The sequence below is a fragment of the Hemitrygon akajei genome, chromosome 10 (assembly GCF_048418815.1).
Source record: "Hemitrygon akajei chromosome 10, sHemAka1.3, whole genome shotgun sequence".
NCBI classification, from domain to species: domain Eukaryota; kingdom Metazoa; phylum Chordata; class Chondrichthyes; order Myliobatiformes; family Dasyatidae; genus Hemitrygon; species Hemitrygon akajei.
Window position 1 is genome coordinate 24,543,556 of NC_133133.1, and position 20,997 is coordinate 24,564,552.

The window sequence follows — 20,997 nt, forward strand, 5'->3', positions numbered from 1 at the left end:
ACTTCAAGACAACTCACACCCCCCCCCCCCTTTACATTGGGCTGCACAGCAGTGGAAACTGCGAGCCTTTTCAAACTCCTGGAAATGCACATCATATACCACCTCTCATGGTCCCACAACACTTCCTACCTACACAGTCAAGAAAGCTCATTAATGCCTCTATTTTGCAAGAAGGCTGAGAGAGCTGGACTTTGCACATTCATAGTCATGAAATTCTATAGGTGCGCAGTAGAGGGCATCTTGACAAGCTGCGTCATTGCTCTGTGTGGAAACTGCACCGTGGCGGACAGGAAGCCTCTACAACAAATAGTCAAAACTGCCCACTGACACAAGCCTAACCACTATCAAGGGCACATATACAGAAAGGTGCCAGACAAAGGGCCAGCAACATCACGAAGGATCCCACACACCCTGCTCATGGACAGTTCGTTCCGCTCCCATCAGGGAGAAGGCTACATAGCACCTACGCCAGGACAACCAGACTCAAAAAACAGTTACTTTCCCCAAAAAGTAAGGCTGATTCAACACCCCCACACACTGCTTTATTATTTCCTGTCAGTCACCTTACCCCCTAGCATTGCTTTATGGGCATACAATCAGCCTATGTTTATAAGCTATTTTATGTATTTACATTTATTGCCTTTTTTCATTATTCCTGATGTTTCGTAGGGTTTTTTTTGTGTTGCATAGGATCCAGAGTAACAATTATTTTGTTTTCCTTTACACTTGTGTGCAGGAAATAACATTAAACAATCTTGAATCTTATTCTCCCACTATAATGGAAGAAACTGTAATTTGCATTTGCTGCCATCTACAGGTAATGCCCATACTGCAGCTTACAACAAAATTGCTCCAGAAATTAATGAGGACTGAGAGCGACAGGGTTTAGGAGGACAGACTAGGAAGCATGGGGAATAGGCTCATGAGGGGAAACAAAAATGAAGGTGTGCAAGTGTGTGCTTGTCAACTTGTGTGTCTTCAAATGGGTCCATCCTCAAGTGAGTGCCATGACTTTGTTTGCATAAGACCATAAGGCAGAGGAGCAGAATTAGGCCATATGCTCCAGCGAATGTGCTCTGCCACTCCATGGTTGCATTTGCGAGTGCACGGACTGGAAGACATGGATATGTGTGCATCTGTGTATGTTGGGGGCATCTGCATGTGTGATGTCTACTAAGGCCATGTAGATGGGCCAGGTCTGTGTACGGTAGACAATAGACAATAGGTGCCGAAGTAGACCATTCGGCCCTTCGAGCCTGCACCGCCATTCTGAGATCATGGCTGATCATCTACTATCAATACCCGGTTCCTGCCTTGTCCCCATATCCCTTGATTCCCCTATCCATAAGATACCTATCTAGCTCCTTCTTGAAAGCATCTTGGAACCGTTCGCCACTGGGCCCTGACCTTACTTTGTTAAGTACCTGTGGGAGGCGGCATACAGCGATCACCTCAGTCTGGAAGCACAAACAAGTGATGAACCCCATGGGATTGCCTAAGATGAATTAAGGTGAGATATTTGAAAGAATGTCAGCCAACAGTTCTGAAACACTGACATTGAGGATGATCGATTTATTTTCACATTTTCTGGTTCTAAATGTGAGGCTCATAAGAATTATTTTGTGATAAAAGATTAGATCAGACACTGAACTGATGATGAGGCAAAATAGAAATGCTATGTACTCAAAAAAAGTCTTTAATATAGGAGTTCAAAGTTCAAAGTAAATTTATTATCAAAGTATGTATATGTCACCAGAAACAGCAAAACAGAGACAAAGCATTTGATTTATTTAAATTCTGTTACTAGTTAATTGCTACATTAATACATCTAGGATCAACTTCAATCACCACATCCATTTACATGTATTAGTAATTTGCTGTGACATTGTAAACACAAGAGATTCTGCAGATGCTGGAATTCCAGAGCAACACTCACACAAAATTCTGGAGGAACTCAGCAGGTCAGGCAACAACAGTGCAAAGGAATAAGCAGTCGACATTACGATGATGGTGGTCATCAGGACGATGATGCTTTTTCGCCCTAAACATCCATTCCTCTCCTGAGACGCTGCCTGAGCTGCCGTGTTCATCCAACATTTTGTGCGCGTCACGCTGTGACATTTTGTCCTTTTCATTTTTGAAGCGTACATGTGAATGCACTACTTGGATAAAAATCACCTAAAGATATAAGATAAGCAATGTTAGAACTTTCAGCTTCAGCTGCCTGTAAAGGATAAACACCAGCAAGTTTCTGTTAGACCAAAAAGAGTTGCGATGATGATCTGTGCAGATGTGTTAAAAATACAAGGATTCATCACAGTGATTACAGAAATGAAGTCATTATGCTAAGAGAGATGCCATCTTTGTTTTTAGTCACTATTACCTATCATGTGAAGCAATGGCCTTCTGAACCATGAACACAGAGAAATGGTTGTTCTTTAGTACCAACATCCATCTACTTCGGAAGCCTGCTGAAGTGATGCCCTTTGAAACTCTTCAGATGCGAGACTGGATCATTTCTCAAGGTTCCTGTGAGAGATGACACAGAAAACGTTGAGTTAGTAACAAAGTGGTGTGGGATTCATCTCAAGATGCACCCGGGGCTCCGGGATTCTGTCTCAATTTCTTTAAATTCTAGTTTTCACTTCAGAGTAGCTTTGGTGAATCTTGGAGCCTAAAGATTCACTTTATTTGTCACACGTACATTGAAACATACTGTAAAATACGTCATTTGTGTCAATGATCTGCACAGCCCGAGGATGTGCTGTGGGCAACCCGTAAATGTCACCATGCTTCTGGCTTCAACACAGAGCGTCCACAATTTATTAATCCGTATACTTTGCAATGTGGGCGGAAACCAGAGTCCCCAGAGGAAACCCATGCAGTCACAGGGAGAATGTGCAAATTTCTTACAGGCAGCATCAGGAATTGAACCCCGATTGCTGGTACTGTAAAGCATTATGCTAACATCTCTCCTATCGTGCTGCCTACGAATCTTATCTGAACCAATAAAGCAGCTTTGTTCCAAAATTTGCATTTAAGTGCTTGTAAGTTCAATGGGGATTGTGCAGAAAAAGGACAACCCTTTTTGGAGAGAATGGAAGAATTACAATAGACCCGTCAGAGCATAGAAGCAGGCTCTTTGGCCCAACAGGCTAATGCTGACCCAGGTTCCCCATTTTGCCCATATTCTAAGCCTTTCCTACCATGTACCTGTCCCAACCACTTCGTCTGGCTCATTCCATATAAACAATGCACTTCCTGTTAAAATAATTTTCCACTCTCACCTTAAAACAATGCCCTGTAGCTCTTGATTCCCTAAACCTGGGATGAAGACACTGAATTGACCCTAGTTATGTCCTTCATGATTCTAAGATTACCCCAGACTCCTACAGTACCAGAAAGAACAGGCCTAGCTTATCTAACCTCCCTATAGCTTAATCCTTCAAGTACTGGTAACATCATTATAAATCTCTTCTGTACTCTTTCTAGAGAAGGAGTTCCCAATCTTCTTTATACCATGGACCAATACCATTAAGCAAGAGGTCCATGGACCCCAGGTTGGGAACCCCTGTTCTTGATTAATAAATACTCCATGCCTTGCCTATGTCCTGTGTCCTGTATCACAATCTCTCAAATTTATACTCAATGCCCTGATCACTGATTCACCTTCTACCTAGCTTTTAACATTCAAGAGAAAACGGTCCTAGACACAATCGTTCATGAGGGATCTTGGGGTCCAAGTCCATAGCTCACTGACAGGGGGCATGCAAGTAGAAAGGGTGGCAATGAAGTTTTACGGCATATTTCCCTTCATTGGTTGTGTCACTGAGGGTCAGAGCAAGGAAATCATGTCATAACCATATAAAACGTTGGGTTGGCCACAATTTGAGCGTTGTGTGCAGCTCTGTTGGCCCCTTAACAGGAAGGATGTGGATGCTTTGCAAAATGTCCAGAAGAGGTTTTGCCGAGATGCTGCCTCAGTTAGAGGGCATTAACTATAAGAAGAGGTTGGACAATCCTGGAAAGATTTCTCTGGACTATCAAAGGCTGAGGGGAGATATGATCATTTAAAGAATTATCTGAGGCATAGATAAGTGGAGACCAGGAATTCTAACCTTTTTATGCCATGCAACCCCTACCATGGACCTCAGGTTGGGACCCCCTGGTGCAGACAGTCAGAATCTTACCCCCAACCCATGTCAAGTTCTAGAGGACATACATTTAGGCGAGAAGAGGAAAGTTCAACAGAGATCCACATGGTCGTTCTTTATTTAGGAAATGGTGCCTGGAGCAGGTCAGCAGGGTTAGTGGTGGAAACAGATATGAAAATGGCAATTAAGAGGCTGTTACATTCCTTGAATATGCAAGGAATGGAGGGATGTGTGTTGTCCAAGCAGAAGAGATTTAGTTTAATTCAGCAGAATCAGAGCACTACAGCAAAGAAGCAGGTCCTTTGGCCCATCTAGTCTGAGCTGAAATAGTAATCTGCCTAGTCCCATCGACTGGCCCCCGGACCATAGCCCTCCATACCCTCCCTATCAATGTACCTGTCAAAGTTTCTCTTAAATTTTGAAGTTGAGCCCACATCCACCTCTTCTATTGGCAGCTCATTTCACACTCCCGCCACCCTCTGAGTGAAAAAGTTTCCCTTCTAGTTCCCTGTAAGCAGTTCACCTTTCACCCTTAGCCAATGACCTCTGGTTTTAGTCTCACCTAACCTCAGTGGAAAATACCTGCTTGCACTTACCCCATCTACACCACTCATAATTTTGTATTCCTCTATCAAATCTCCCCCGCAATCTTCTATGCTCTAGGGAATAAAACCCTAACCGATTCAAACTTTCCCAGGAACTCAAGTCCCCAAGTCCCAACAGCATCCTTGTAAATTTTATCTGCACTCTTTCAATCACATAGATATCCTTCCTGTAGGTAGGTGACCGGAAGTGGACAGAACACTCCAGACTGAGTGTCACCAACATTTTATACAACTTTAACATTGTCACTGTAGACAGTGCTCTGAATATTCTAAGGTATGAAGAGGGCATACCATATTTGCAAAAGATCCATACATGTTGCCAGATATCAGAAGGCTGGAAAATCATTGATATTATTAAAAATATTCAAAATATTTTTTGGAATTATGAATGTCACTCAGACCTTGAGATCCCACTTCTTAACTTTACCATAGGCAGCGCTAAGGGTGAACCCAACCAAATTAACCTCTATTCCTCTGGAATTTAGAAAGATGGATTTATAGTGAGTCACATGAATAGAGGGTGACGATACTCCTATCCATTGTGAACATCCTTGACTGAGTAAGAACTGTTGTATTGACAGATCAATAACCAGACATCACAGATTTAAGGTAAATCACTAAATTTAAGAGGCACTTAAACAGACAGGGCCTAGATAGATAGAGCCACAATTTTAGCAAATGGGATTAGTGTACATGGGTAAAAAAAACCCCGCACAAATGTGATGGGCCGAAGGGCCTGTCCCTGTGGTATATCATCCTATGACTCTGTGACAAAAGAAGCAGAGTGAGGAGCTGCAACCTCAGTTCCCCAATCCCACATTAAAAGGCCTGTGCACCAAAAGACCACCCCACTTAAACTTAGTAACACACACAGAATGCCCGAGGTCATGGAGTATCTATAGAAAGGAATAAAGAAGTGATATTTCAGGCTAAGACCCTCGTAAGTCCCGCTGAAGGATCATGGGCCAAAACATTGTCTCTTTATTCCTTTTCATTAATGCTGCCTGGCCTGCTGAGTCCCTCCAGGTGTTGGTGTTACTGTTACTCTGGATTTCCAGTACCTGCAGAATCTCTTGTGTTCACTTAAACTTGCCTTCCTTTTTATTCAACAAAGTTCCCTCTGACTATCCAATCAGTGAGACTTGTCTTTTCAAAGCCCCCACTCTCTCCCCAAGAATCTGGGCCATTAACCCAACCTCTACACTGAATCCTCTCCACTCCTAAACTGGTCCAGTTCAAAATGACCACTCCAGCTGATCCAACCTTCTTTCTATTGGCTGCTAATAATTAATTAGCCAATAACCTATTAACTAATAATTAGTTTCTTGCTGCTTTTAAAGTCCTGTACAGTGAAAATCGCAAGCAAGCACCGAGACTCACCATTTTTAAAAACCTTTCCTTTTTCTGCCGGAAATCCTGACACCTGCAAAGAGAAACTCAGAGATAAGTTTATTTGAGCAAATAAAATATAAATATTCCAGTCTTTGGGAATTATGCTTTAAATCAGAAAAACAATACTTTCTGAACTTGTGAGAAAATTCAGTTTAAAAAGAAGTTAAACTATATGCAGTAAAACAAAGCAGTCACCCTTCAGTACCCGAAATGTCGACCGTCCTTTTTCCCATAGGTGCTACCTGGTCTGCTGAGTATACGTGTTGATTTGACCACAGCATCTGCAGTGCACTTTGTGTTTCCTCTAGCATTTTGTGTGTGTTGCTCGGATTTCCAGCATCAGCAGATTTTCTCTTGTTTGTGACCCTTCATAACATATTTAAATATCTAAAGGTTTTAAATGTGCTTGTACTGGAGGGCAGGAAGCCATAAACAGATTGACCACAGTAGTTAGTATATAATCTTAGCTGGGTCATCTTTTTAAATAGGAAATGGCAAAGGTCAGCTGACATAGAAGATTCAACCACAGGTCCTTCATCACACAATGTTGTGCTGACATTTTAACCTACTTCAAGATCAATCTAACTCTTCCCTCCCACACATCTGTCCATTTGTATTTCATCCATGTGCCAGGTGTTAAATGTCATTAATTTTATGAAGGTGAATTGTAAAATGATTACATACCACTGAAATAAAAGTTGAAATTTTCACCTACTTGAGGAGAAGGGATCCTTGGCCATGAAGGAAACAAATACAGACGTATAGAAGAAATAAATTGGAGCAGATATTAAGGAAAGACATAATTAGACAATAGACAATAGGTGCAGAAGTAGACCATTTGGCCCTTTGAGCCTGCACCGCCATTTTGAGATCATGGCTGATCAATTACTATCAATACCCGGTTCCTGCCTTGTCCCCATATCCCTTGATTCCCCTATCCATAAGATACCTATCTAGGGGAGGAAGAGTGTTCTATTAGAAAGAGGGAGCAGTGGAAGTATACCAGTATTTTAAAGAGAGAAATACAGAGCAGGAATGAAAGATAGCAAATGGAATATAGTGCAGGGAAGCATAAGGTCCTGCACTTTGGTTGAAGATGTGAAGGCGTAGACTATTTTCTCAATGCAAAGAAAATTCAGAATTCAGAGGTGCAGAGGGAACTTGGGATCCCCTAAAGGTTGAATCAACTTGCAGTTGAATCGGTGGTGAGGAAGGCAAATGCTATGCTAGCATTCATTTCGAGAGGACTAAAACATAAAAGCAAAGATGTAATGCAGAGGCTTCATAAGGCATTGTTCAGACGACACTTCAGAATCAGAATCAGGTTTATTATCACTGGCATGTGACGTGAAATTTGTTAACTTAGCAACAGCAGTTCAATGCAATACATAATCTAGCAAAAAGAAAAAAAAATAAACAAGTAAATCAATTATGTATATTGAATAGATTAAAAAACATGCAAGAACAGAAATACTGTATATTAAAAATAAACTGAGGTAGTGTCCAAAGCTTCAATGTCCACTTGGGAATCGGATGGCAGAGGGGAAAAAGCTGTCCTAAATCGCTGACTGTATTGTGAGCAGCAACCCTGGGATTCATTTTCTTGTGGGCATTCATAGTAGATACAAAGAAAGACAATAGAATCAATGAAAAACCACACACAAAGACAGTGTGCATAAGACAAACTGCAATGACAAAAGAGAACAAATAATAATACCAATAAACAAATATGTAATAAATACTATTGAGAACACGAGTTGAGTCCTTGAAAGTGAGTCCATATATTGTGGAACAGTTCAGTGCCAAGGTGAGTGAAGTTACCCACACTGGCTCAGGAGCCTTGATTGCTGAAGTGTAAAAACTGTTCCTGAACCTGGCGGTGTGGGACCTAGGGCGCCTGTACCTACTTCCCAATGGCAGCAGTGAGAAGAGAGTGTGGGGTCCTTTGATGATGGACGCTGCTTTCTTGTGGCAGTACTCACACTTTCTTGTGACCATGGAGCGGCTGATAATACAGAATCTGAGGCCACAAACCAGGCACGCCCAGGATCCTCTTCAGTTTGCGTATAAGGAGAAGGTGGGAGTGGAGGATGCTATCACGTATTTGCTGCACAAATCACTCTCTCACCTAGAGGGGGTCAGTTGTGCTGTGAGGATTACATTCCTTGACTTCTCTAGTGCCTTTAACACCATCCAGCCCAAGATCTTAAGGCACAAACTAACGGAGATGGGAGTAGACTCTCACATGGTGGATTGGATAGTGGACTACTTGACAGATAGACCTCAGTATGTGCGGTTGGGAGACTGTAGGTCTGACACGGTGGTCAGCAGCACAGGGGCGCCACAGGGAACCGTACTCTCTCCGGTCCTGTTCACCCTGTACACATCAGACTTCCAATATAACTCAGAGTCCTGCCATGTGCAGAAGTTCGCTGATGACACGGCCATAGTGGGGTGTGTCAGGAATGGACAGGAGGAGGAGTATAGGAAACTGATACAGGACTTTGTGATATGGTGCAACTCAAACTACCTGCGTCTCAATATCACCAAGACCAAGGAGATGGTGGTGGACTTTAGGAGATCTAGGCCTCATATGGAGCCAGTGATCATTAATGGAGAATGTGTGGAGCAGGTTAAGACCTACAAGTATCTGGGAGTACAGTTAGACGAGAAGCTAGACTGGACTGCCAACACAGATGCCTTGTGCAGGAAGGCACAGAGTCGAATGTACTTCCTAAGAAGGTTGGCGTCATTCAATGTCTGTAGTGAGATGCTGAAGATGTTCTATAGGTCAGTTGTAGAGAGCGCCCTCTTCTTTGTGGTGGCGTGTTGGGGAGGAAGCATTAAGAAGAGGGACGCCTCACGTCTTAATAAGCTGGTAAGGAAGGCGGGCTCTGTCGTGGGCAAAGTACTGGAGAGTTTAACATCGGTAGCTGAGCGAAGGGCGCTGAGTAGGCTATGGTCAATTATGGAAAACTCTGAACATCCTCTACATAGCACCATCCAGAGACAGAGAAGCAGTTTCAGCGACAGGTTACTATCGATGCAATGCTCCTCAGACAGGATGAAGAGGTCAATACTCCCCAATGCCATTAGGCTTTACAATTCAACCGCCAGGACTTAAGAACTTTTTAAAAGCTATTATTAATGCTTTTTGAGATAGTGATTTAGATGCATATCATATTTTTTACTGAGTTAAGTATTGTATGTAATTAGTTTTGCTACAACAAGTGTATGGGACATTGGAAAAAAGTTGAATTTCCCCATGGGGATGAATAAAGTATCTATCTATTTATCTATCTATCTAAAAGAGTGTAATCAGGATTACCTTGGTGATGTAGTTGATGAAGCCATCTGATAGATGGGTTAGTAAGAGTGTGTCAAAAGAGAACCCAGAGGAATATGTAAACACTGTGAAATGTAGATCAAGCATTAGGAAATATAAAGCAGATCAGAGAGAAGAAAAGAACTGAATTAATATTGTACAGATTTGATGGGCCATATGGTCTAATTCTGCCCCTATGTCTTCTGGTCTAATATCACTGATAGATGACCACAGGCAGAAACGGCCAATTCTGAGATGAAAAAGGGAAGTGAGCTACCCAAAACTGTTGATATTTATGTTAGATCCAGAAAGCTGAAACATATCCATGGAAGATGACAAGATGCTTCTTGGGCTTGTGCTGTGCTTTGTTATGCAAACCCATGTCCCTCTTCTGCTATTGTAACTTGTATTAACATTGCATGTCTTGTACTTGACTGCTGCCACAAAACAACAAATTTCGTGGCATACGTTAGTGGTAATATTTGATACTGCTTCTGACATCCTTTCAAACCTTTTCTATCCATGTACCTGTTCGAATGTCCTTTAAATGTGGTAACCCATCAGCCCCGCAGTAGGTTACTGATCTGTAATGCTAGCTGTTTGTCTTTCCACTGAACTGATCTGCCAGACATTTCTTCCCCTTCCCCCTTCTCCTCCCCCTCTCAAATATTTTTTTTCACTCGAGCATAGACTGAGCTGATTGAAGCAAAAAGCATTTCACCATGAATCACAGAGCAAAACAACTTGGCACATTAAGTAGTAAGCCAGTGCCTTGTATCACATAAGGAAGCATCACAATACGTAACCATAGTACTAAATCAAATTAAACTTGCACGCACCTTTTATATATTAGGTATGTTATCAATACAAACATACCCAAAACTGGTACAATGGCAAGTAATTCCAATGGGTTGAAACTTATTTGCTCAACTTCTGAAAAATAAAAGAGTCGTCCATTATTTCTTCAGTTTCAACCCAAGATTCTACCTCAATATGTCTGAATTGAAAACATCGAAATCAAAGTCCAAGTCCAGCTGAATTTTTATGCATGTATGTACAGATGCAATGAAATGTTCACTTGTAGCTTTCACAGACACTAGCATCATATAAGCAGCATTCACAAGATAAACATTCTGTATTTTAAATATAAACTGTACACAATCATTACAAGACAACTGTTACGAACCCCGTAACTGGGTCACTTACCAGCAAAGATAGAGAGGTCCGTTGAGGTCTGATGGTATTATTTTTAACAGTATTTATTAGTAAAAATACACAAAAATAATATCAATGCAAACATACAGATAATATACGTCGTCAATACTAAATCTAAAAGTGCGGGTATAATAATAATCAATAAGAAATAGCTCTATCGTTGTCTAGGGGATAATGTATTGTCCGATGGAAATATAAAAGTCACTCAGTTCATGCAGGCTGCAGCCTTTTGGTTGGAGAGAGACAGATTTTTGAAACTTGCCGGCTTTCCTTTATCCGATCTTGATCCGTATTTGTCCTTTAGCGAGGCCGTTCCGTGGAAGACTTGTCATCCGGCCAAGGATGGACACACACACAAGTCCCCACCGGTCTCATACGTTTCTCCTGGTGCGTCTAAAGGGGTTGTTCCCCAGACCCTCTTTTATCCTTACTCACGGGGTCTCAGATGTCAATCAGGTTGGGATGATGCAATCCCTCAACCAGCCCACTCTGGTCATCCCCTGAGGGCTTCAATGAATAGTACAGTACTCAATACACTATTCCGTCTCCAAGAGACAATAGCCGTTATCAATGGTTCCGTCTTGCTGAGGCCAGGACACATTCCAAACCTGTGTATTCTGGACGTCTCTCTCTCATTTCCTGGGTCCCAGACCCGAATTAATAGCGATCTTGCGATTCTCAAAAAGGAGGGGGCTACTTTGTACCCTTCGGCCCCTCAGAGTTGTGGCACATTCGTAACACAACATGTTACGAGAGAATGGATGCTCTGCTCCCTCCAGTCAGCGTCACTATTCCTCCAGGGCCTCCTTGACAGGCAGAAGCTCCTGGTTCCCAACATTGTAATTTCTCTTGGCCGGAGTCAAGCAATGGGAAAGAAAGGCACAAGGTGCAGCCAGCTATCCACAGAAGAGCGCTAAGAGAGGACAGCTCCAATGCCAACACTGGATGCATCCACCTTGACTATGATGGGTCTGGGTGTTGCAGCAATGGGGCAGTGGTGAACCGTCTCTTTAACTCCGAAAGTGCTTGGTCCGCACTGTCTGTCCAATGCAATCCCACAGAGGCCTTTCTGGTGAGTGCATTTATGGGAACCGCGATAAAGCTGAAATTCTGGATGAAGCAGTGATAAAAGTTTACAAACCCCATGAAGCGATGTACCTCTTTGACCGTAGATGGTTTGGGCCACTCTGAAACTGTCTGAACTTTACTAGGGTCCATTTGAACATTGGATGGGGCAAGCATACAGCCTAAAATGACACCTGGTCTTTGTGGAGCTCACACTTTTTTGAGCTTGACGTACAGGTTATTTTTGAGGAGCCACCTGAGAACTCTCCGGACATGCTGGACGTGTTCCTGATGAGAGCAGCAATAGATAAGGATGTCATCTAAATACACAAACTGGTTCAACATGTCCCTGAGCACATTGTTAACCAAGGCCTAGAATACAGCCAGGCCTAAAGGCATCACCAGCTACTCATAGTGGCCATTAGAGGTGTTGAAAGCTGTCTTCCAACTCATGCCCTTCTCTCATGTGAACCGGACTGTAAGCATTGCTCAGATCAATTTTGGAAAACATGGTTGCTCCCTGGAGATGTTTGAAGGCAGACGCCAGTAGGGGAAGAGAGTAGTGGTTCTTCACAGAGAAGTTGTCCCAGGGCCGATAATCGATGCAAGGATGGAGCTTGCAATATTTCCTGATCACAAGAAAAGAAGCTTGCTCCTGCCGGCGAGGTTGATGAACCCTGATGCACCATCAATAACTCACTCTGAGACGTAGAAGCGAGGTATCGGCTTTTATTGACTGGAAGAAGGAACAAGCAGTGAGTGACCACCATACTACATCCTGGAGACTGAGAGGCCGGGCTCAGACCTCCATCACCTTTATACAGGGGTCTGTGGGAGGAGCCACAGGAGCAGTCATCAGGGGGCGTGTCCAGACAGGTATATGTAGTTCACCGCAAACCCCACGGCCAATACCTCCATGATGTATTCCTCCACGGCCACCGCTCAGGACGAGAGAGGGAAAAGAGCTGGCCCCGGGGAGGACTAGTTACAAGTAAGAGGTCTATGGCACAGTCATATGGCCAATATGGGGGCAGGGTGCTGCTTCCTTTACTGAAAACATCAAGGAGATTGGCATATTCAGCCGGAAACCCAGACAGGTCCACATCCTCAGCTGACACAGGAGGTGATACATGGGATGGAGCTTGAGCTGGACCCAGACAGGTAGACAGGTCCACATCCTCAGCTGACACAGGAGGTGATACATGGGATGGAGCTTGAGCTGGACCCAGACAGGTAGACAGGTCCACATCCTCAGCTGACACAGGAGGTGATACATGGGATGGAGCTTGAGCTGGACCCAGACAGGTAGACAGGTCCACATCCTTAGCTGACACAGGAGGTGATACATGGGATGGAGCTTGAGCTGGACCCAGACAGGTAGACAGGTCCACATCCTTAGCTGACACAGGAGGTGATACATGGGATGGAGCTTGAGCTGGACCCAGACAGGTAGACAGGCATGCTGGACCCCATTCTTGGAGTGCTTTCAGAGACCAATTGATCCGTGGGTTATGTCGTGATAACCAGTGGAGACCAAGTACCAGTGGCAGTTCGGGTGACTCAACCAGGTAAAAGGAGATTTCTTCACTATGGTTGCCTTTGAGCACCAGTTGAAGGGGTTGGGTGGAAAGATGGATCTGGCCAGAGCCCAGAGGTCGACCATTCTGCACCTTGAAGTTGCTCTTTTCTCTTAATTCATGAGTCAGAATCCCCCATCTTTGAGCTAGAGAGATGTGCACGAGATTCCCAGCTGCACCGGAGTCAGTAAATGCCTTAAGTTCATGGGTCTGAGACCTCCACGACAAGGAAGCTGCAAGCATTACACAATTAGGAGAAACTGACTGAAGAGAGAACCGACCGTCAGGATTCCCCTCCCTGCTGACGGGTATCCTCTTTTACTGGATGCTTGGGACATGCCGCACAGAAGTGTCCTGGATCGCCTCAATAGAGGCAGGAACCTGCTCTCCTGCACCTCTCTCGTACCTCCTGAGACAGGTGCATGCGCCCTGCTTGCATCAGCTCCTCTGTCGACTGGGTGCTGAGGGAGGGGGAGAGGGTGAGGAAAGACGGCGATTAGAAGGCATGTGGGAAGCTTGAAACATTCTTTCCCTGTGCCACTCAGTCACCTGGTGGTCAACTCGAATAGCCAGATTAATCAGGTCATCCTGCTCGTCCCAGACAGCGATCTCATGCTGGATCCCTGCATTTAGTTCACACTGAAGGCAGATCTCTCATTCTAATCCATCTCCACCTGACTGCATAGGCTCTCACCATCTCTCTGCCTTGGTTCAGATCCAAGAGTGGGTGGGCAGCTTTCTGACCCCGTACTGGAAGGTCAAAAACTCCCCTTAACTCTCCAACGAAATGTTGGAATGACTGGGCTGTGGGACATCCTTGCTCCCGTAAAGCGTTGAATAGGTTGAGTGGAGGTCCTTTTAGGACACTGACCGTGTACATCAGTTTTCACGCATCATCATCACCATAACCAGGCTAGACTTGAAAAGTAAGCTCATATTGGTTAATAAAATTCCTGCAGCCATCGGGATCACCAGAATATCTACCTGGTGGTGGAATACTCAGTTCCTATATAGACGCAGGAGTCAGTTCTGGTCTGGGCACCGGAGCAGGAGCATTGGTAGCAGGGATTGTCAGGCAGCAGAAAAAGAGGACCTGTGAGATGTTGGGAGTGGGACCGATAGGGCCAGAGGCTGCTGCATTGTGTTGACGAGAACACTAATGGCTGTCAGCTGACACTGGGTGTCCACAGTGAGCTCATGGACGGTGGTCATTAGAGCAAAAATTGCAAGACATCCGAGTTCAGTTGTCTGTGGTGAGCTGTTGTACAGTTGCAGCTAGGGATGATACCTGTTTCTCCAGATGAGACTGAGTTGGCACGAGATTATCTGCCTCATTGCTTCTGTAACTTCACCCAGTACAGGTTCAATTACCTGTAGCTTGTCCCCTACCTGGCCAATGACTCTCAGGGCCAAGGTCAGCTGATCTCTCTCTGCTGGGTCCATCTTTGTGTGGTCGAGACTTGCTGTCACTATGTTCGGATATGGCCCAAGTGTGGAGCAAAAGACACTTACCCAATTTCCCTCGGGATCAATAAAGTATGTCTGTCTGAAGCAGGTCAATAGTTCTTAGACTTTAATGCGAATAGAGTTAGAGGTTAACAAAAACAATAAATGCTAGACCAAATAGGGCCATTAACTATTAATCTCAAATGGAAAATGAAGCCAACACTGTAGCTGAAAGGAATAACTAAATATGGAATAAATACTACTCGTCTTCAGAGTTAGTTGACTCGACAGTCTAATTTCTCAGGCAAGGCTGAATGAAAGTAAGCAGCGAAACATTGTTATGTTTTGCTCAAGTCTCGACAAGTGCTACGATGAAAAGAATGGAGTTAAATACCATCACAATGAAATAATAATTAGCTGACACATTCATATTCATGAGTGCAATTTCCGTACTTGCTGCGCTGCTGAATCCGTGGGTGTGATATCTTCTTTCAGAATCCCTATTTCCTGCAAGTTCCCGTAGGATACAGAGTTCAATATCAACAGGCTTATGATCCTCCTGAACTTAACACCCTCACCAAATAATCACCTGTGATTCTGAATCTGTGAACTCAACCTTCCTGCAAGAACACCAATCACTGTCACCAAGTGGTTGCAGAAGGGCCAGTAACATAATCAGTGCAGATTTACAGGAGTTACAAACAGGTAAAGAGAAAGGATATTTTTCTACATACTGTTCTGGAACCTGGGCTTCTGTACCTTCCTCTGCAACTGGATCTTCAACTTCCTAACCAGAAGATCACAATCTCTACAAGTTGGTGATAATTTCTCCTCCTCACTGATGATCAACATTGGCGCACTGCAGGGGTGTGCGCTTATCCCACTGCTCTACTCTCTCTATACTCATGACTGTGTGGCTAGGCATAGTTCAAATACCATCTATAAATTTGCAGATGATGCAACCATTATTGGTAGAATCTTAGATAGATATGAGAGGGTGTACAGGTGCAAGATATACCAACTAGTGGAATGGTGTCACAGCAGCAACCTGGCACTCAACATCAGTAAGATGAAAGAGCTGATTGTGGACTTCGGGAAGGGTAAGACGAAAGAACACATACCTATTCTCATAGAGGAATCAGAAGTGGAGAGAGTGAGCAGCTTCAAGTTCCTGGGTGTCAAGATCTCTGAGGACCGAACCTGTCTTGCCTTCTTTATAGCTGCTTTGATACGTTGGGAGCTAACCTGGTCCCAACATATCAATGCAGCTATACTTTATTAGGATTTTGAAGAGATTTGGCACGTCAACAAATACCCTCAAAAACTTCTGTAGATGTATCATGGAGAGCATTCTGACATCACTGCATCACTGTCTGGTAAGGGGGGGGGGGTGAGGGGCTACTGCACAAGACTGAAAGAAGCTGCAGAGGATTGTAAATTTAGTTGGTTCCATCTTGAGTACTAGCCTACAAAGTACCCAGGACATCTTTAGGGAGCAGTGTCTCAGAAAGGCAGCATCTATTATTAAGGACCCTTGGCACCCAAAGCATGCTCTTTTCTCATTGTTACCATCAGGTAGGAGGTACAGAAACCTGAAGGCACACTTTCGGTGATTCAGGAACAGCTTCTTTCCTTCTACCATCCAATTCCTAAATGGACATTGATCCCTTGAACACGACCTCATTTTTTCAATATATATTCGTTCTGTTTTTGCATGAGTTTTAATCTCCAATATTCATATACTGTAATTTATTTATTTATGCTATATTATGTATTGCATTGAATTGCTGCTACTAAGTTAACAAATTTCACGACACATGCCGGTGATAACTTGATTCTGATTCTGATTCTGAATGCATTATCTGATTGCTGTTTTCAAGCCTACCAAAAGGAATTGACCAAATAAATAAAGGACAGAACAGGCAAATGAACAGTGTTGTACATTTCTACGATTCCAAGATTATACAGTAATGTTGTTTACCTGTGATAAAATTTCCCCAGTAAGCAGGGAGGCTCCACCCACTCCACAGCTCAGTTGTGCCACAATATATGTTAATCTTGCTTCTCACTTGAAAGATGTAGAGCATCTTTGGATCCACACTCGCCAAATTAAACTTTGTCTGCGCCGTGACTGATACTTTCTACATGAAGAAATCATGAAAAAGTGGAATGTAGTCAAATGTGATGATGAGTTTATAATCGAAGTACAGAACTTAACAATGTGTCCTCAATCTCAATGATGCAATATCAATGGCTCTCCACAGGGCTTTAGACCACGACAACACAAACACCTACGTCAGGATGCCATTCATCGACTGTAGCTCAGCATTTAATATCATTATTCCCACAATCCTGATTGAGAAGTTGCAGAACCTGGGCCTCTATACCTCCCTCTGCAATTGGATCCTCGACTTCCTAACCGGAAGACCTCAATCTGTGTGGACTGGTGATAACATCTCCTCCTTACTGACGATCAACATTGGCGCACCTCAGGGGTGTGTGTTTACCCACTGCTCTACTCTCTATATACACATGACCGTGTGGCCAGGCACTGCGCAAATACCATCTATAAATTTGCTGATGATACAACCATTGTAGATAGAATTTCAGGTGGTGACGAGAGGGCGTACAGGAGTGAGATATGCCAACTAGTGGAGTGGTGCTGCAGCAACAACCTGGCACTCAACATCAGTAAGACGAAAGAGCTGATTGTGGACTTCAGGAAGGGTAAGATGAAGGAAAACATACCAATCCTCATAGAGGGATCAGAAGTGGAGAGAGTGAGCAGTTTCAAGTTCCTGGGTGTCAAGATCTCTGAGGATCTGATCTGGTCCCAACATATCGATGTAGTTATAAAGAAGGCAAGACAGCAGCTATACTTCATTAGGAGATTGAAGAGTTTTGGCATATTAACAAACACTCAAAAACTTCCATAAATGTACTGCGGAGAGCATTCTGACAGGCTGCATCACTATCTGGTATGCGGGGGGGGGGGGGGCACTACTGCACAGGACCAAAAGAAGCTGCAGAGGGGGTCGTAAAGCTAGTCAGCTCCATCTTGGGTACTGGCCTACAAAGCAACCAGGACATCTTCGGGGAGCGGTGTCTCAGAAAGGCAGCATCCATTACTAAGGGCCTCCAGCTCCCAGGGCATGTCCTTTTCTCACTGTTACCATCAGGTAGGAGGTACAGAAGCCTGAAGGCGCACACTCAGCGATTCAGAAACAGCTTCTTCCCCTCTGCTATCTGATTCCTAAATGAACACTGAACCCTTGGACACTATCTCACTTTATTTAACATACAGTATTTCTGGTCTTTTGCACATTTTTAATCTATTCAATATAAGTATACTGTAATTGATTGATTGATTGATTGATTTATTATTATTATTTTTATTTTTATTTCTCTTCTATATTACGTATTGCATTGAACTGCTGCTGCTAAGTTAACAAATTTCACGTCACATGCCAGTGATAATAAACCTGATTCTGATGTTATCAGTTATTGTCTGAAGACAAATGAGACTGCCAAAACCTAGAACAAAGCACAGAATGCTGGAAGAACTCAGCTGGTCCGGTAGCATCTGTAGAGGCAAAAGGTAAAAGCTGATGTTTACGATCAAGATCCTACATCAGCTCTGGGATGGAAGAGGAAAGACTGCCAGTGTATAACCATAAGGGGGATGGAATGGAGAGATGGTTCATTAATCCAAGGGATAGATGCTGGTTGAACCAGGTGGGGATTGGATGATGGGCAGGTGGGATCATGTGATTGAGGGGATTAGGAAAGGTGAAAAAAGAAAGTAGAAAATTAAGATGGATGGACACAACACGTAAAATGCTGGAGGGACTCATCAAGTCAGGCAACATCTATGGATGGAAATGGACAACTGATGTTTCAGTTCGAGAACCTTCATCATGGATGCATGAGTGTGCATGGGACAAGAACACTAGGACAGCATGGAAGTGAGTAGGGGAGTTAAAACTTTTTGCAGTCAGGAACTCAAGATGCCCATTGCAAAGCACAGGGGCTCTGCAAAACAGTTGCTTAGTTTATACTTGGTTTCAGTAAGTTAGGGAAGGCCACATTATGAACACCAATTACAGAAAGCAGTCAACGGGTGACCAGAAAACTACTCACTCACTAACTAGATACCCTGCTTACAGCTTAACTCCATGGTCACCCTAATTTTACCTTATCGGAGACATCTTCCCTCCCCTCTCTTTCCTGCAGCTTAACAAACTTCATTTCTCTCCTTTCTAGGTCTAAGGCAAGGGCTTCTGTGTGAAACGTTCCCACAGTGACAGCCTGTCCTTCTAAGAAGTTCCAGCTTTTTCTTTTATTTTAATTGCCAGCTCATACAGTTTTTTTAAATCTTCAATAAATCAGTCAAATTTTGTTTGATAACATTTATGTTATATATTTTAATGCCATTCTGCAATGACAAGCTTTTGAAAGAAAGTTAATAATCAAGTGCTCCAGGTCAAATTGGGAAGCTGGATGTAGAATAAATCTCCCTTCACCCAAACTCAACTTTGGGAGTATTCTTACGTACTTGCGTTTTGAAAATAATTGGAAAATACTTCATTTCTAAACCCTTATGACTGAGCAGATAATGACATTGTGGAAATGCATTGTTTTTGAGGATAAATGGGACTTAAGGAAGTGATAAGATACCTTTGAGAACTACTGAAAACTCAATCAATCCATATGTGGTGTATGAGAAAATAGCAAACACTACTGGAAATAGCACAAGGAAATTTGAAAAAATATCATGAACAGGTGAAATGATAAAATGAGACAACCAAATCAGACACATATAGATGCAGATGATCCTTTCAGTTTCATGGAGTAATGTGGTGATTCCAGGCAAAGAGACCAGGATATCAAGATCTTTCCCCAAGCCGTTTTGTTTCCATGAAACAGCTTTAAACTGATATCATTTCAGTTGGAACAGGGGCAAGATTTTCACACAGAGGGTGGTGGATATATGGAATGAGCTTCCACAGGAAGTGGGGGAGGCAGGAACAATTACAACAGTTGAAAGACATTTGGATAGGTTTATACGTGTATAGGAAAGTTGTAAAGGGATATGGCTGAAATGCAGGCATATGGAACCAGCTTAGGAAGATATCTCGGTTGCCATGTACAAGCTGAGCCATAAGACTTTATGATATGGGAACAGAACTAGGCCATTCACCCATTGAACCTGCTCTACCATTCCATCATGGCTGATTTATGTGCATTATCCTATAGCTCTATGTCTATTTTACCAGCTGTAAAGCAGATGGCCTTCAGTGTGAGGAAAGACCAACAGAGATCCAATCCAGTTGCCAAAGGGAGGAACCCTTCACCTTAATTGACAGTGGCAGGTGTTACACCACTTCTGCTGCTCTAACCCACTCTTTGGAGTTAGTTATTAGCCTCGACAGGAAACTCGTGTTCATGGCGTAGTCACTGTCACTCTGTACCTGCCACTCCTTGTCCTTGTTATTCCGGTGCCTGATTTCATATTCCAAACATCTCTCTGTGTCCATTGGAGCATCCCATTTCAGGAGGAGACCATTGCTTTCTGAAGTATTGACTCTCAGGTTTCCAGGTGGAAAGGGTTGCACTGAAATGTAGCAAAGAATTTTAGTCCTGTTAGAAAAGGAGCTTAATCCAAGCTTATCAGAGTGGAGCTTCGTCAGAATTTTGGCATCAGTTCAAATTCAATCCGAAGATTGGATATTGCAATTTCCTCATCTGTAGGATATGGATGAAAACTTCCCACATCATTAACTATCTAGACACATTAGCTACAGATCTGTACATGTGTTTGATTGCATACCATCCAGATGATATGAATTAATCTGAAATAAAAAACTGGAGTCAACAATGGTGATCATGAAACTTTCAAAAGATAAAAGATTAGCTTTATTTGTCACCTGTACAGCAAAACACAAAGTGAAATGTGTACTTTGCATCAAATCAAATCAGTGAGGAGTGTGCTGGGCAGCCTCCAAGTCTCTCCATGATTCTGGTGCCAAGGTAGCATGCCCACAACTCACTAACCCTAACCATATGTCTTTGGAAAGTGGGAGGAAAGCAGAGCACCTGGAGGAAATCCAAACAGCCACAGAAAAAATGTACAAACTCTTCCAGCCAGTGGAGGAAAGTATATGTGGGTTGTTAGCCCTCTGAAGTGTTATGTTGAGCACTATGCTACCATCCCACCT

General features: G+C 43.3%; 1 protein-coding gene across 3 annotated transcripts in view; it reads right to left on the minus strand.

The window, feature by feature from the left end:
* Nucleotides 1–1,708: 1,708 nt before the first annotated feature.
* Nucleotides 1,709–20,997, minus strand: part of LOC140734229 (interleukin-13 receptor subunit alpha-2-like) — a 70,146-nt gene continuing 50,857 nt past the window's right edge. For 2 of the 3 annotated variants that reach the window (XM_073057917.1, XM_073057919.1), the window contains 5 exons: nt 20,251–20,393; nt 16,761–16,920; nt 10,316–10,409; nt 6,140–6,182; nt 1,709–2,529 (listed from right to left, as the gene is read on the minus strand). In XM_073057917.1, coding sequence (XP_072914018.1) covers nt 2,521–2,529; nt 6,140–6,182; nt 10,316–10,409; nt 16,761–16,920; nt 20,251–20,393 — 449 coding nt within the window. In that variant the 3' untranslated portion in view covers nt 1,709–2,520. The remainder of the gene's footprint in view (nt 2,530–6,139; nt 6,183–10,315; nt 10,410–16,760; nt 16,921–20,250; nt 20,394–20,997) is intronic. The other variant, XM_073057918.1, reaches the window with a different exon arrangement.